The sequence below is a fragment of the Austrofundulus limnaeus genome, unplaced genomic scaffold (assembly GCF_001266775.1).
Source record: "Austrofundulus limnaeus strain Quisiro unplaced genomic scaffold, Austrofundulus_limnaeus-1.0 Scaffold1408, whole genome shotgun sequence".
Lineage (NCBI taxonomy): Eukaryota > Metazoa > Chordata > Actinopteri > Cyprinodontiformes > Rivulidae > Austrofundulus > Austrofundulus limnaeus.
In genome coordinates this window covers 23,063-40,512 of record NW_013953810.1, presented here as the reverse complement: position 1 = coordinate 40,512, position 17,450 = coordinate 23,063, and the positions used below count along the sequence as shown (strand labels likewise).

General features: G+C 38.3%; 1 protein-coding gene across 2 annotated transcripts; it reads left to right on the top strand.

Moving 5' to 3' along the window:
- The first annotated feature begins 2,178 nt into the window (after window positions 1-2,178).
- Window positions 2,179-17,301, top strand: LOC106535298 (tripartite motif-containing protein 3). 2 transcript variants are annotated; one of them, XM_014032273.1, is made up of 13 exons: window positions 2,180-2,298; window positions 11,359-11,532; window positions 11,626-11,866; window positions 11,989-12,140; window positions 12,269-12,449; window positions 12,540-13,269; window positions 13,464-13,567; window positions 13,651-13,818; window positions 13,923-14,091; window positions 14,546-14,605; window positions 14,832-14,902; window positions 15,171-15,311; window positions 15,409-17,301. In XM_014032273.1, the coding sequence occupies exons 2-13, from the start codon at window positions 11,387-11,389 to the stop codon at window positions 15,559-15,561; spliced, it is 2,316 nt and encodes a 771-aa protein (XP_013887727.1). In that variant the 5' UTR covers window positions 2,180-2,298; window positions 11,359-11,386; the 3' UTR covers window positions 15,562-17,301. The 2 variants fall into 2 exon arrangements, with proteins under 2 accessions (XP_013887728.1, XP_013887727.1); XM_014032274.1 differs by lacking the exon at window positions 14,546-14,605 and having other exon boundaries at window positions 2,179-2,298.
- Window positions 17,302-17,450: the final 149 nt, after the last annotated feature.

The following is a 17,450-nucleotide window of genomic DNA, read 5'->3' as shown; positions in this document are numbered from 1 at the left end:
ACCCTCTGCACCCCCAACAAACTCATTGCCCATATTATCACAACAGTTACAGAAACAAAATGCTCATATTACACACAGTGCAGTGTCTCTTATTCAACTTCATTTAGGTATGTAGAGTATTATTTTAAACACCCTTAAATACAAACCGGAACTATTGCATTCTATTTCCATATTTTAGGCCTTTATAAAAATCAGATTTTTCTACTTTATGCACACCTATCATCCTTTTTCATACCTCTCTAGAGTCATAACATGCTTTGACTTTAGGTGTCCTATACCACTATTAGCTGATAACAATTAATATGACAGTTAATCCCCTCGAGTCCCATGCCCTATAGTCACGTAACCAATTTAAATCACTAGTGGGAAAGATTTACTCTCCGTAAAAATCTGTTTCAAATTGTGAAAGTACAGACTTCAGGCTTTACATCATTTTTTTTGAAATTGTGTTGATAGACCAAGGAAAACCAGAGTTATGATTAAAAAATTACATAACCTTTTTTAAAATGTTCGTCATTCGAAGCGGAGAGGAGCATCCAGTGGGCTGACCGGGGAAATCTCCAGTCAGTATACCTGATGGTATTAATCGTATTAATTGTCAAGAGCCAAAAAAATAATCGATTAAAGTTTTTCCGACGATTACTTGCACACTGAACCATTTTGCTCAACCCTACGTTCTCTCCATGCATATATGGGTTTTCTCCAGGTACTCTGGTTCCCTCCCACAGATCAAAAACATGATTGTTAGGCTTGTTGGTAACTCTAAACTGGCCCTAGGTTTGACAGAGTGAATGTTTTATGTCTCATTTGTGTGGCACTGTGATGGACTTGTGACCTGTCCTACCCCACCCCTCAAACTGTGACTGCTGGATATGGGCACCAGTGACCCTAACCTGAAAGGAATAACCAGGTTAAACTAATTGATGGATAGTTATTTACATTAGGATGGGTAAAAAAAAATCTACATTTTTTTCACATCAAGTGAGAAGGTGTTAATGAATACAGAGGGTTTAAACAAATCACAAGCAATATTTGTGTCCAGCCAAGTGCATTAGTTTAGTTACAGAAACAAATGAAGAGAATAAAGTCAGGTCAACAAAAATTGATGTCCATAGAATAGATGTTTGGGTTTGAGAAGTGATGTATCCGTACATAATTATACTCAGGGAGGTTTGTTGAGTAAAATTTTCAGATAATGTTTTGTTTACACTGTAGACCCACATTCAGAGTTTCTCATCGATCTGGAAAAATACTGAAGTAATTCGTTTCCAACTGCACTGTTTTTTAAAGTACATGGCAGGGGTGCCCCAACATTTTCCTTGAGAGGGCCAAAATTAAAATCAATCTGAGGGCCACGGGCCAAATGCAGTAATATAATACATGAAATGTGAATACTTCTTAAGTAAAGTTTTTCTATTAGTGCAGTTGCCTGCATTCTTTTTTTTCCAGCCCATGGACATGGAGAAAATTCAACATACGCTTGGTCTGCAAATGCTCATGGGACTTTTCATACATTAAAATTTGAATATATGTGATATAAGTGTGGTATAAGGTGTGCAAATCTAGATGTGTGCTTAAATCTAATCTAAATGTCTCATGTAGTTACTTACATTTTATATTTAATTTCAACATAATTCAAAGATAAAGTGAGTACCATGAGTTAAGACTATCTGATTTCAGCTCCTTGTACCTTCAACCAGTGGTTGAAAAGTGGAAGTGTTTCTACATAGGACAGGAGATTACAATCTAACAACCAGGACAACTACTGGTGAGCTAAACGAAACAGGGGCCCCACTTTGGGCACCTCTGTTTTAAGGTTTGATTTCATACTTTGCAAATGGTATATTTGCTGGTTTAAAATACAAATCAGGAAGGTATTTTTGTGGAGAAAAGGAAAATTTAGTAGATCGCTTTATTTGGGAGGACACTCCTTTTCCTACAAACAAAACAAGTCACACCATTAATTTACAGCTTTAATGTACCAAACGATTTTTTTTCTTTTAAGGATAAAGGGTGGAAACTAAATAAGCCAAACCTCTTTGCACCAGACAGACCTCTCCCTCAGTTAGCTCCACAGCAGTCACTTCTTTTGCATACTTCCTGCCCTCCTCCATGTTGTTTTAGCCCTGCCCCCTTACTTAAGCCACGCCCCCGAACGGCTTTCGCTCGTCCTTCCCTCACTGTCCCCGTCGTCTCTCAGACAGACCCTGCCCTTTCCTTTCTGTCGCCGTGTCCGTGGGGGGATAGGCAGACTTACAATGGGGATCTTTCTACAGTGCTGACCTCTCCCTGCTTCATGTAAGTACGAGCCTGCCTTTCACCTCTGGTTTCTGGGATCTGTTTGTGTTTCTGTTCCGAGTCCTCCATATCATGCAATGAGCAGAGCTGAAGCAGATGAATAATTGATTGTCTATCCTTACCAGCATCTGTGAATTGACAAATCACAGAAGGGCTATACTTGTTCGTCGTATTGCTCCCCTTTTCTTTGCCTTATTATAATCTAATATAGCACCTAATGGCGTTTAGTATAAGCTTTTTTTATATTATTATTTCAGAAGCGGCTGTGAGAGTAAAATAAAATGCTCTGCTTGTTGGTGCTTCCTCAGCCAGCCCACACAGTTCTCCATTTTAGCCTGCAGCCGGCTGGGCTCTGAGGCAGGTGGGCATCTCTGCTGCAGTCTGAGGGCTGGGCTCTGTAATCAACCATACATCCTCCTTTGTTTACAGGATTACTGAGCTTTCCTTGCTTGTCTGAGCTGAATTCGTATGCCTGCTGCTGGGAAGCCCTCAGAGACACATGTGAATCTGCATGTTGCTCGCCTCCACAGTCTGTGACATCCATTGTACTGCAGCAACAGCATCAGGCAATGCATCATTTCAGCACCGCAGCCCTAGACTGTTTGCAGATGCTTTTGTTGTTCAGGATGGAACAGGCTTTGTTCTTGAGGATGACTCATCACCATGAACAATTATTTTAAGAGTTATTATTATTTTTTTAAAATCTTGTGGATAATAGAGGTGATTAGCTTGTTTTCCTTTGGGCCGGCTATTTGCAGTGGGTCACTGAGAGGCTCCCAGACAGTCCTGGATGCTGCACCCAAGGACTGATACTTCGCTGTTGTTTTGTCTTTGTCAAGGCTTTAGAGTTTCTTTAGATTTTGAAGAAACTGGGTGGTACTTGGATGTAGGGCTGCCACAAACGATTATTTCAATAATCGATTAATCACCAATTATTTATTCGATTAGTCGACTAATCGGATCGTACGTTAATTGAATATAAAACACAGCTTATCACATCAGAATGCAGCTGCTATTATATAACCTTCGTTAGATTTTAGCTATATGCTAACTAAAAATAATTACTGTGGAAGGCAAGTTCTGCTCTGCAGATATTGCACAGGTTTCTCTTTCATTTTMTTAAAATGATCCCACACTTTGAGCTCTGTTGTCAGGTAGCCATGATACCAGAGCCTGTCTGTATAATGTCTTGTGACGTCCACGGCCTACCTTATACTGTGCATGTGTGTCATGGACAGAAAGGCAGATGTGGCAGTGGAAGGTGTCAAAGCAGTTTGGAGAGAAAAACAAAGTAAAGAACAAAAAAAAACAATTAATCGATTATTAAATTAGTCATCGATTATTTTAATATTCGATTAGTCGTCGATTAATCGTGGCAGCCCTACTTGCATGTGCGTTTTTTATTGCTATCTCTTTAGGTTTACTAGTTTATCAAATTGCAAGTGAACTGAGTAGGAACCAAGATTGATGCCAGTCATGTGTTGAAGACTGCTTAAATTTACAGCAAACGATTGAGTGACTAAAGGATATTCAGAGAGGTTATTTGGAATCGTTCCGTTTCTTAAACCAGTGATTTTTCAACCCTGTTCCTAAAGGCACACTGCCCTGCATGTTTCAGAGGTCTCCCTGCTTTGATACACCTGATTCAGATGACTGCAGTTCAACAAAAGCCTGCTAATCAGTTATCAATTGAAATCAGCTGTATTGAAGCAGGGAAATAACAGTCATGACTCCAAACTTGTTGCTCATAAAGACTTAAAGGAATTTATAATCCTTGCCTTTTCAGAAACAGAATAAACATGAAAATGCTCAGTTTGAAATTACAAAACCTTAACAAAGACAACAAATCTAAGATATTATCTTGAGATGATGCCTAAATCATATCGTCTATTCTAATCATCTAATTAATTTTCAATCCAGGGTTTGTCTGTGTCAACATGATTGCATTCTGCTCAACTTCTTGTCTACACTGTTTTTATATACAACACATTACACAAAAAATGCGTTAGACAGGATTTTTTGTTCTTTAAAATTTGAAAATACTCAAAAAAGTTTGTTAGTTTCTTTGTCTTTGCTTAGGGATTAGAACAATAACACAAGGCAATATATATATATTTTTATGTTCCATTTTGCAACCACAAATAGTGTTTTTAAAGGAACTGTCAGGCCAAAAATAAAACTCATTATACATTCTAAACCCTCTCTGGTCATGCGTGGGGGCCTTCATGCTTTGTTTCTAATCTCCAAGATGATTAATGCACCCCAGTGCATCTCACAGTCCAGTGGTAATCACATCACCAACACACACTGTCTGTGTGTGTCAAAGCACAGTACATGAATGTGAACAATGTGGCACGAGTTGCAGCCCGAGAGACACATTTGTTCAGGTTCTTTTACTGCAGGTGAATGAGTGTTGAAGGCGGCGCTCGTGCATCGATCGACCCCTTTGCAAACTCTGCAGTGCATGTTGTGTGGACGCAGGGCCTGCATGCCGCATAGTCTTCTGCCAATGTTTATCATAATGAGATCACATTGGGAAGATCCACATATATGCTGATGTGATGTGGTGAATCTGACACACATCCACTCATGACTTGTCAGATTTGAACAGTTTAATGACTGCAAACAGGAAAGATTATTCAGACTTTTATTAATGTGGATGTGAATATTAAAAGGAATGAAACTGATACAATATTGTTTTTAACTATAGATAGATAGATAGATGGATGCATAGGGATGTATGTAGGTTATATAACATTGAACAGCTCTTTGAAACAAATGAATCCACAAGATCCCGCTCCCTTAAAACACCCATATCCACCACATGGCTCATCTCTGATGCAACTACTAGGTCTAACGTTTGACACAATATTTGGTCAAACCAACTCAACCTATGACCCTACAGTAGGGCGATTCAACTAAATTGCTCCAAGGGCCACAGTTACAGCAGGCCAACATCTCAGGGGCCAAACATCCAGCAATTTAAGTCATTATGTAAATAAACCAAGTATTACAAAGATCTGTTAACTTTTGAAATAGTTTAATGCATTGCATTTAATCATGAATACAACATACAGAACCCTATAAAAGTAGTGATAATTAAACAGTATCAAAAATAACACATTATGCCTCCTATTTGACACAAATATTATTGTGACATTTCTGACTTGCCAAATTTTTTAACCAATTTTATTTTTACTTTCATAATACCATACTCATAAATACTTTCATAATAACATACTCATAACATATTGTTTTCATAAACACACAAACCAGTTATTCATTAAATCAAATATACTGAAATTCTGGGACCTGGTAATATTTAAAACTACACAATTCATGTTTAAGGTCCGAAATTTAAAACTTCCACACAATATACAGGAAATGTTTGGTGACAGAGAGGGGGGTTATAATTTAAGAGGTGGAGGATATTTTAAAAAACAACATATTAGAACAACCAGGAAGAGTTTTTGTTTATCAGTGTGTGGAGTAAATGTCTGGAATAGATTGAATGATGATTTAAAAAATTACAAATTGAAAACCAATTTAAAAAAACTGATTAAAGCAGAGCTCAATTCAAAATATGATATATAAGATGTTTAATGTTCAATAGTCTACAATGTAACTGATGATATAAATAGTACTTAAAATAATTCTACATAGTTAAACATGATGTAAAATAGAAACAAGTTGTCTCTTTTTGATGTTCTGAAAGTTAATTGATAATACATTGACACGTAGGAAAGGGGCAGGACATTATAAGATGTACTACCTGCTCCTTTTCGAACAGAAAATATAAAATTTTGCATGTCACATGGGCAAAATAATTTTTATTACATTTTATTTCTTAAGTTTGTTTCATTCTATTTTATTTTTCTTTTCTTTTTGATTATTTTAGTGTCTGTTCGAAATAAATAAAATAAATTTTATCTTCAACTGCTTGTAATTTTAACTGTCTTGAGTGTTTATAGAATTGTTTCTTACCAGCTTGTAGCCAAGATTCTGACATTTCTGTAAATACCAAACATGTCTATGTCTAGCTAAAAGAACTCATAGTAACTAAAGTAGAAAACCGGGGGTTTGGGCTGAAGAGATGAATGAACCAATTGGTGGGCTGAACTTTGGTCACTCGCAGGCCACATCCGGCCCTCGGGCCGCCAGCTGAATAGCCCTGCCCTACAGCTTTACCACAGGAATTGAGTTATCAAAATAACCCAGGTGTTTTTGTTGTCATATATAATGCTTAACCCAGTTTTCTCCAAGTTGAAATAACTGAAAAAATTATAACATAATAAAAAAATAGCAGTGAATTTTCGTCTCAGTAGCTGAAAGTATCTAGTGTGCTGCAGACTTTTTCGAACATTCATTGCCATGAATTCTTCAACAGAGACCGATGCACTGAGACAAACTGTTTTGATGCAGTGAAGGGAAAGCCGAGCATGTTAGCTTATTTTACTGTGCTATGTGAATAATAATTTATGAGTCATCGCAGAACATGGCACCATTTCAGGATCCTTGGTCTCCTCTTAACAATAAAACCAAAACTGTGAGCAGAAATGTTCCCTGAATTATTGTGGAAGTACAAATGAGATGATAAAGTCTGTCCCACTTGACTCGTGTTTGAATTATTTGTTTGTTACATAATGCTGATTAAGCTGTTTAAACACAGTCAGAATAATTCTCATCCATTGATTCTGATTTACTGAAAATAAAAACTTGACGTATTTGAAAAGAGAAAACCGAATAAATTTCAAACTGTAAATATATTTTTAAATGTAACTCATTAGTAGTTTCTGAGGCTAAGCTTTGTTAAATACTCTACTACGCCTATCACCACTTTAATTTGCAGAGCAATTTAAATGTGTAATACACTGAAGTGTTTCCTAAAACTGTATTTATAAATGTTCATGCAAAGTGCAGGAACAATTACTGTATGTAGACACATGACCAAGGGGTTGAAATGCAAACTGCAGTCTATTTTTAAACACCTTCTAGACATCATGCCATTGAGAGCCAACACTTTAGACTTCAGGTCAGATAGACTTTTGCCAAAGTTTGACTGTTAGAAGAACGCCAACTGCTGAAATAAATGGTGCAGAGTTTCCTTGTTGCTGTACAGCAGATAATATTACAGAGTAATAGAGCTATTGAAGGCAAAATCCAAAAATGGTTCTTGTAATCCAACACAGAGATACAAACGTTATTTAAAAAGTGTTGCAGACAAACAGACTGGATGTAAGAGACTTCTTACTAAAACAGAGGAAGAGGAAAATAGTTTTTATGGGCCTCGATGCAAACACATCCTGGAATCTCAAATAGTCAGACAAAAGGAATGATAACCAACAGATTACAGCCTCTTTAAAGAGACAGCTTCCCATCTCTGATATTATGTGTCAGCTTCCAGTGGGACCAAAATACTATAATATTATGGTGGACATCTAAAAGACAAATCACATTTTTCCAGATGTTTTGCTGTGGGTTTTTGTATGCAATTGGTCTATATTAAAAACAGCTCTATTATTATAAATTATTAACAATATCAATCAGTTTTAATACCAAGTCCTGGCATCAAGTCAAAGATACACTTTTAGTTTTCCATCTCATAGCTTCGTGAGGCCTTCATTCAAGCAGATAACTTTGTTGTCCTCAACTGAAATTGTCAGCAAATGTCTCTTTCAAACCCATATATCTTATTTTTATAAAATAATTTGCCACCTAATTCTAAGTCTATACTAAAACTAGCTTCTGACTTATTGAATGGAACATTCTGAGAAATATAATCAATACTTCTGTGATAGACTTCCTCAGTTTTTTTTTTCTATATATAAATAGTAACTAATTTTAATGACAAATCATAAGGTACAGTTTCATCTGTTAGCTTTTAGTGATGTTTTGATAAAAAAGTTATGCTGATGACTTCATTTAGAGCACAAACCCCAAAGGGCTACTTGGCAACACGACCTACCTACTAGTTAACAGTCAGATTACACTGAGGACATTATTTTTATAATCGTGAGATCATGTTATCCAATTAATGCATTCAAGGCATTCTTATCCTCCAAAGGAATAAGTAAATAACCAATCCCACACACAAAAATACTTAATATCATCTGGTTTAGTTTTACTGCAACTGATGTTTATATATTTTTTGAAAATGTGGAAATGACGTGTTTTGCATTAATACAGATTTGTAGTCACTGGGTCTGATGGTGTCAGCTGAATCTGGTAGTCTCAGTAATCCAGATGGCAGACAGGACCTGACCCTGCAGGACATTAAGCCACTTAAATGCAAAATCAGGGTGAGAGTGGCAGGTGATGCTTTACAGTCAAACAACTGAATGTATACACCTATACAGCACGTCTACAGGAACAATAGACCTTATATGTATTTGTATTTGCCATGACTCAAAGATTACAGGTTTCCTAATACTAAAGTTGTATTAAAGTTCTTTGATACCTTCTAAGGACTTCTGTCAGGGAGAGAAAAGAAAGGAAGATCATGTTTCTGTGAGGAAAGTGGGAGTAACTAAGGCTGCTGAGAGGACAGAGCGGCAGGGTGGAGGGGAAGCAAAGGTGGTGGTCGTGGTGGTGGTGGGGATTGCAATCCCAAAGGCTGGCCCGTCAAGATGGGAGGAGCCTTAGGGCTTTGGCTCATCCAGCTTCCTCATGATGTCACTGTTCATGGAGCAGCACAGGGAGGGGAGGTGTAAAGGGTTGGGCTTGTTCTGTGGACAGTGAAAGGGGTTCAGCAGAGGCCTTCTAATCGCCTGGGAAGCAGCAACAATAGTGTCTGTGTGCCTGAAAAACAAACCTGTCAAATGTCTGTGGTTGAGCTGAGGCCCGCCGATACATTCAGAGCATCCATACATTCGAAAGAGTGAAAAGACAAATGACAGGATAATGAATGATGGAGGGAAAATATGAAGGGAGGGAAATATGTGTGGGGTTAGCTGTGAGAAGAACTGGAATGCTATTGTTAGCGCTTGCTTGTTGCCTGTGCCGCAGACAGGGACAGCTGATGTGAAACAGGCAGCCCAGCTCGCTGAGCGTCAGGCAGACAGGTGGTTCCTGGACTCGGCCTGCTGCTTGGAGTCGGGGGAAGGAACTAGAAAGAATTTGGGGAGTGGCCTTGTAAAGCTTTGTGTTTCCTTTTCTCACGCTCAAAAAAATAAAAAGTTTTGTATGTGTTTATTAGTTAGCAGTAATGTTTTTTTTCTATTTTTTTAGTGGGTCTGGATGTGTTCGATCCAATTTTTTGTTCATATTAATTGTGTGTTATTGTATTTATATTACACTTTATTGCTTTTTAAACATCATAGTCAGGGGACTTCAGATTAAAAAATAACATTTTGGCTAATTCTGGCTTTTTTAAACCTTTTTTAACTTATGTCATATGTTTTATTAAATTGCACTGCCCCCTTTTGAAATAAGTAAAAAGAAAAAAAAATAGAAAAAATAAAATTGAAGTACAGTTGTAATATGTGTGCCAAATATAAAATGCTAAGGTTCCGGCCTGATAATTAGACTTATCTCAGGTCAGTGCAAAACAACTGCTTTAAAAAATATCAAGGTTTACACTGTATAGTCCTTCTTTATGGTGATGTACCTTTAAACAAGACTGTCAATTTTAAGGTAGTTCCAGGAAGTGCACCTTAAATGGCTGAGTGTAGTTATACAGCATGGCAGGCAGTTTATTAACCAATTCAGGCTTGAATATTAACCAAGACATACCATCAAGACAAACCAACACATACAGTAAGTTATTCAACTTTTTAGTCAAAGGGCAGTTGTAAAGCATACAGTGTTTCTGTTTACTGTTAAATGGGGCTCGGATAAAGCAAATGAACATGGTTTTTCTACAGAGGAATCATTTAACACTAGTATCATGACCATAAACTATGAAGAAAACTTGAAAGGAAAATCCTGTTCATTTATTTACATACTGTAGTCTGTGTGTTTTTTTTATGGTGTCTTAAGCACACAGATAGTAAAACCACCACGATGTATTTTAACAGCAAATTTACAAAAGAAAAAAAAACATCAGAGATGGTTAAATAATGAATTAAAATACATTTTTGAAAATTTGAGCTCAGGAATTTCAAAATATACAGTATGTTGTGTAGAAACCCTGAAAGGCAGTTATGGGTTTGAAATGTAAAGTTGTAAACTGCTGACACATTCTTGTATCCTCATGATTTGATTGTATCTGCACAGCATTATTTACCCCGAGGAACCTTAAAGATGTTTTGCATTTCTGCAAAATAATAAATCAACTATATTAGCTAAATAAAATATTTTTTTAAGTTGTTTAGATGAGCTGTGACTGTGTATTTTAACAAGATGAATGAATCGTGATATTATTCTTTTGGTGCTGCAAAAAAATTAGAAAGTGGAGGAGAAAATTCACTATTCACATTTTTTACATTTCAACATGTCATTGTTGTTAATCTGCTTTAATCACTCTTGTGCTTATGTGTAATATGACAGTTGTGCAACACACCATAGGCACACTGATTTAATCAGTGCTTGACCCAGTGATACAGTTTAATGTGACAACAACTCTACAATCTGAGAGAGACCCAGCATGACATCAACTCATCCTGGATGTCAAGTAAATAATAAAACTGACACTTTGTAAGGAGTAAAACAAAACATGGAACTCAAACTTTTCTTAAAACTACAGTACTGTGAATGCAGTACAACATTTATGCAAAGCAAGCTGAGTGCATAAATGTTGGGTCATTTAAAGAGTGTAGTCATATTGTCTAATTGTTCCACTCTGAGGCATTGATCACATGCTTTGGTTCCCACTGCAATCATTTGTTGGGAATTTTCACTTATGAAGTCAAATATCCTGTGGCTGCGAGGCTCACATCACTGAAATAGTTCGCTGAGCAGGAGAGCATAAAACGTCAGCAGATACAGGAGGTTTTATAACGCCAACATTCTGACTCATTCCTTCCTTTAGTTTGCTGAAATGCGCCCTTAGCACCCCATACAAGCATTTCCTTAAGGATTTCTTAACACTTCCTCTGTTTTTTTCCCACTTCATTTGTGCAGGTTCAGTGATCTCCGCACCCATTTTTGAATGTCAGTCATCATGGCCAAGCGCGAGACCAGCAGCACCAGCCCTGTCGTCAGACAGATAGACAAGCAGTTTTTGGTCTGTAGCATCTGTTTGGACCGTTATCACAACCCTAAGGTTTTACCCTGCCTGCACACTTTCTGTGAGAAGTAAGTCCACGGTCATTGAATACAGTTTCCGTTTCTTTGAGCTTCTCATGAAGCATCAGCTGTATTTCTCTCATTTGTTGCGTTTTATTTTAGGTGTCTACAGAACTACATCCCTCCTCAGTCTTTGACGCTCTCCTGCCCAGTGTGCAGACAGACATCTATCTTGCCTGAGAAGGGTGTTGCAGCCCTGCAGAACAACTTCTTTATCACAAACCTAATGGAAGTGTTACAGCGAGATCCAGAATGCAGTCGAGCCGAGGTGTGCAATGTTCTCGAGTCGGCCAATTCAGCTACAACCTGTCAGCCTCTTTCTTGTCCCAACCATGAGGGCAAGGTAAGCCAAAATGACTGGATTTGTGACTGATTCATCATGTCAGCCACACACACATCTTTTACAAGACTATGTGCTTCAGAATTAGATTGTTTATGTCTTGTGCTCTACTGCGCCATCTGCAGGTTATGGAGTTTTACTGCGAGTCATGTGAGACAGCCATGTGTCTGGAGTGTACAGAAGGGGAACACAGGGAGCATGTGACTGTTCCTCTGAGGGATGTGCTGGAGCAGCACAAGTCAGCTCTGAAAAATCAGCTTGACACCGTGCGCAACAGGTATGACGTCCAGGGTTTTAGTCAATAATAAGTTTGCTGACTTTTTTTTTGGAAGATTGCAGACAACTGAAGGCGACAAACCAACCAGATTTGAAATGTTTCTTCTGTGTTTGTCTTTCTTCTGGCAGACTACCTCAGCTGACAGCTGCCATTGAGCTTGTGAATGAGATCTCAAAACAGCTAACAGGGAGGAAAAACGATGCCGTGTCAGAAATCAGTAATACTTTCGATGAGCTCGAGAAGGCGCTACACCAACGCAAGACTGCCCTTATTACTGAGGTGGAAAACATCTGCAGCAGTAAGCACAAGGTTAGCAAACACCGAAATGTTTTCCACACTTTGGCTAAAGCAATACTGTGCTCTTTGCTTACTGACTTTCCCCTTGCTCGTGTCTCTTAGGTGCTTCAGACCCAGCTGACTTCTTTACTTCAGGGCAAAGAAAATATCGAAAGCAGCTGCAGTTTCACTGAGCATGCCCTAAGTCACGGCAGTGCGACGGAGGTCCTGTTGGTTCAGAAACAAATGGGCGAGCGGGTCAGTGCTCTGGCGAGGCACAACTTTCCAGAGCATCCTCATGAAAACGGACACCTAGAATGTCAAGTAGAGACGGATGGACTGAGGCGATCCATTCAGAATCTGGGAGTCCTCATCACAACCGGAGCTGTAGGCCATACGAGCGTTGCCACCGGCGAGGGCCTGCGACACGCAGTGGTCGGCCAGCACACCACCATTACTGTCACCACAAAAGACAAGGATGGGGAGCTAGTAAAAACCGGGAACGCTGCTCTCAGGGCAGAAATAGTCTCTGCAGACGGAGTGTGCACCGAAGCGGAGGTGGTGGACAACAAGAATGGCACCTACGAGGTTGGCTATACCGTCCGCTCCGAGGGAGAATTCACCTTCTCCTTGCTGTTATACCACCAGCCTGTGCGGGGGAGTCCGTTCCGCCTGCGTGCCGTCAAGCCGTCAGATGTCCTGCAGTCACCAGACGATGTGAAGAGAAGAGTGAAGTCCCCGAGTGGAGGAGGAGGTCACGTTCGACAGAAGGCTGTGCGCAGGCCCTCCAGCATGTACAGCACCACCAAGAAAAAGGAAAACCCAATAGAAGACGAGCTGATCTACAGAGTTGGTGAGTGAAAATCTGTTAAAGCTCATATTTAATTCAGTTTTATTAAACCACGCTGTAGGATGTTTTTATACATGTGAAAAATCTAATTTTAGTAAAAGCCGAGACTGTTAGGACGACTCACAAGGTTTAGACTGCAAAAATAAAATGTAGGTTTTCATATAACTATAAGTAATAAAGCTCTGATGTCTTGGCAGGAACAAGAGGGCGAGACAAAGGAGAATTCACAAACCTTCAGGGGATTTCTGCATCCAGTAATGGGCGGATTGTGGTTGCAGACAGCAACAACCAGTGCATACAGGTTAATAGTTATTTTTCTTTCAAAACAATTCTTTTTCATCAAGTAGATTCTGGGGAAATTAAATTATTTAGGTGTTTTTGTAGGTGTTTTCCAATGATGGCCAATGTAAGATGAGGTTTGGTGTAAGGGGCCGGTCACCAGGACAACTGCAGCGCCCGACGGGTGTGGCGGTCGACATGAACGGTGACATCATTGTAGCCGATTACGACAATAGATGGATTAGCATCTTCTCCTCGGACGGCAAGTTCAAGGTGACTGACAAAGACTGAAAAGTTTGTTTTTATCCCGTGAATTTAATGAAAATAATTAAAAAAAAACCTCTAAATGACCAAACTGTTTTGTTTGCTCGCTGCAGAGTAAAATCGGTGCTGGACGACTGATGGGACCCAAAGGTGTGGCTGTGGATAAGAATGGACATATCATCACAGTTGATAATAAAGCTTGCTGTGTTTTCATTTTCCAATCCAATGGGAAGCTGGTGACCAAGTTTGGAGCCCGAGGAACTTCAGAGAGACACTTTGCAGGTATTGTGTTGTATTTTGGGAAGAGATACTCATTAAATAAAGCAGCAGGAATCAAGGCATGTAATTGGGCCAGATTTACAGATGTATTTATTTTATTTCCTTTTTTTAAGAAAGTTTTTTGTAATCTGCATGTTTTCTTTACAACCTTTTAATTTAATGTGTAATCAGTGTCTGTACATACACCTGTCTGTTTACTTTTTTAAGTTTTTGTTTTTGCTCTGATTATATCAAACTGAATGCACACACACAACCAGTCTTTTATATAAAACAGAGCTATTAAGTGGCAAAGATATACAATACATTCTGATGCATGAAACAACGGGATGTTTATTGTTGGGCATGACTCAGATTTTGAAATAAAAAAACAGTCATTTGCTTGTGCTTTTGGTTTTCAGCTTGGCAATGTTTTTATGAAGCTGTAACTCACCCGTTCTTTACATTTCTTTTCTTTTAGAGAAAAGTGGTGCAAACATTGCACTGGAATCAAAGCTTAGTAAATCTGGCCCTGTTTTCAGTAAGTAATCGATTCAACAAGAGTGGTCTACTTAAATAAATCATTGTTCTTCCTGTATGCTGAATCATAATGTCGCACGTCAGAACCATGGATTCTCTCTGAGATCATATAATTTTTCATCGTCTTTCCAAAGTCCAAAAATAGTGTGGAACTTCCTCTCATGTTTTAAAGCAGTTGGTGACTCATAGTTGCTCTTTCCCTTTTCTGTCTGCTTGGCTATTTTCAGGTCCTCACTTTGTGGCTGTTAACAACAAAAATGAGATAGTCGTCACAGACTTCCATAACCATTCAGTCAAGGTATGAGTTTTTGCAGGTATATGCATGCAGTGTTTGTCATAATAAAGTTTAATAATATCTGGTCTTATTAAAACTAGAAAAAGCAGATTTAGCCAAACAAAAAAGGTCTCGGTGTGAAAAACAAAAGGCTACATAACTGACTTTATAGCTTAAAATAATTACCGGTATGCTTTGTATTATTTTTTGCACTCATATTTTCCATGATGTGTAACAATTGTATTCACTTACTCTTTTGTGTGTGTGTGTGTGTGTTTAATCTTGCGGACAGGTATACAATGCTGATGGGGAGTTTCTGTTTAAATTTGGCTCCCATGGTGAGGGAAACGGCCAGTTCAACGCACCAACAGGCGTGGCCGTCGATGCCAATGGAAATATTATTGTTGCTGATTGGGGAAACAGTCGGATCCAGGTTAACTTTAAGACAAAAACATTTTTACCAAATAAAAAAAGAGTGGATATAAAACTGTGTAAAAGTTACTCACCTGTTTTGTTCTCGTGTGTTGTAGGTGTTTGACAGCTCAGGGTCTTTCCTGTCCTACATCAACACTTCAGCCGACCCACTGTATGGCCCGCAGGGCTTGGCCCTTACATCTGATGGCCACGTGGCAGTGGCGGACTCTGGGAACCACTGCTTTAAAGTCTACCGCTACCTGCAGTAGAGCTGTGAGACAGCCATAACCACTGATGACGCGACAAATATATTTCATGGGGCGCGATGACATTTCCAGTACAGCTTTTTGATGTGCACATCAGCATATTCGTCGGATAGAATTGTCACCTTATTTTATCTTTATGATGTGTATTGAAGGTTCATCCTGTACAAGTTCAGTAATGTAGCGTCCTCGAGACAAATACTGACATAAACTGGCTTTAGAGAATGTGCAAAGGCATCTTGGTGTGTGATATTATTAAACCAGACTTTCTGTCGAATCTGTCACTTTAGATATAGACTGAAGTATTTAATCAGCTCCGACCTGTTCAGATGCATGAAGTTTTTTCTTTTTTTTTCTCACTTTCTAGGCAACAACATAATTGTTTTTACCTAATGGTAGTTAATGCTTTCAGTGAACTGAACAAAGCTATGCTTCTGCAGCAATGAAATGTAAACATTATTTATGTGCATCTGTCTTGAAGTATAACCACCATCTGTGCATTGATTTGCTGTATGTACTGTATATACTGTACATGAATGTACATTGTACATATTAGATCACGCTGTATGTAAGTGCTATGATTTTAAAACAGTTTTTTTCAGAGAGCAGCAGATGATGAAGGATCCCTGGACTCTCCATGTGTGTGGCAGCTTTGGACACATACTCAGCACATGCGTTTAACGATGAGTGTCATTATGTAAGCAGCACAATGATCATTTTTGTTTATAACTGTTATTTTAAAAGGAACAACAATGTAAAGTGCTAATTTATTTTATATTTTACTAGCTCAGCTTTTAAAAATATTTTTCTATGTTTTTTTCCTTTTCTTTCTTTTTTAACTTACACCTTTAAAGGGAAATTTCCCATAAAGCAGAATTCAGCATCCACCAACATCCATTTCTCAGCATTTATACAGGTGGGCCGCTTGTTTCCGCAAATGACACATCGTTTTTTTTTTTTATGCCAAATTGTTTTTTTGTATGTTTTAAAACAATATGAGAAATTGTATTTATTATTTTGCCTTGAACAATTTATCAGCTTTATTCAACGAGTGCTATCAACTGACATGAATAGCAATTTCTCAGGAAACTCTTCTGAATTTGGTACAAGTGTTAGTGAAACAATATTAGACGTTTTTTATATGCACGAACATGATCAATTAGAGAAACTGTTTTGCATCTAATGTCACAAAAAAAGATGAAGATGGAATATGAATTCTGTTTTGAGGTGTTTGTGTTTTTGTGTGGCTTTAAAACAAACATAACCAGTTATATTACTGTGAATGACCATTTGTTACATGAGATTGGCGAGTGAACATTTGTAAGCTTCTTGTCTCTTAGACATTAGTTCCTTCCGTCATAATGCCAAAATATAACTTTGATGCAAGAACTCATCCACTGGTGGTGTTGCTTTTGCTCCCCCTCATGTTCATTTTGTGTAGTACCCGGGAAAAAGTGCCACAGCTGAGGAAAGATTGTAGTCAAGACCGTTTCCTTGTCCAACTTAATTATCTAGTGCTCTGTTTAACAAACAAATACCAGGTATAAAAGTGAAATCTCAGCATTTTAGTCAGAGAGGAAGCTGCTGTTTTATCATCTGTCATTTGACTTGTTGCCAAACAGGAGCGGACATGTTTTTAAGAGTCAAATGCTCACCTCTGTTGAGACGTATCTAAAATGTTTTACCCTGCTCACATCTATGTTTTCTTTATGAATATGCACTGGTAATAAAAGCACATGGTTTAATGAGCTGTGTTAATGAATGTGCCAACTTAAAAGGACGGGAGTCTGAAATGTTTACAGTCAAAAGGAAGCATTTCTGCTCCACCTCCCAATAAAACAATTGGCCAGAGATGCAAAACCTAAAACACAACTCATTAGATTTTGTATAAATAC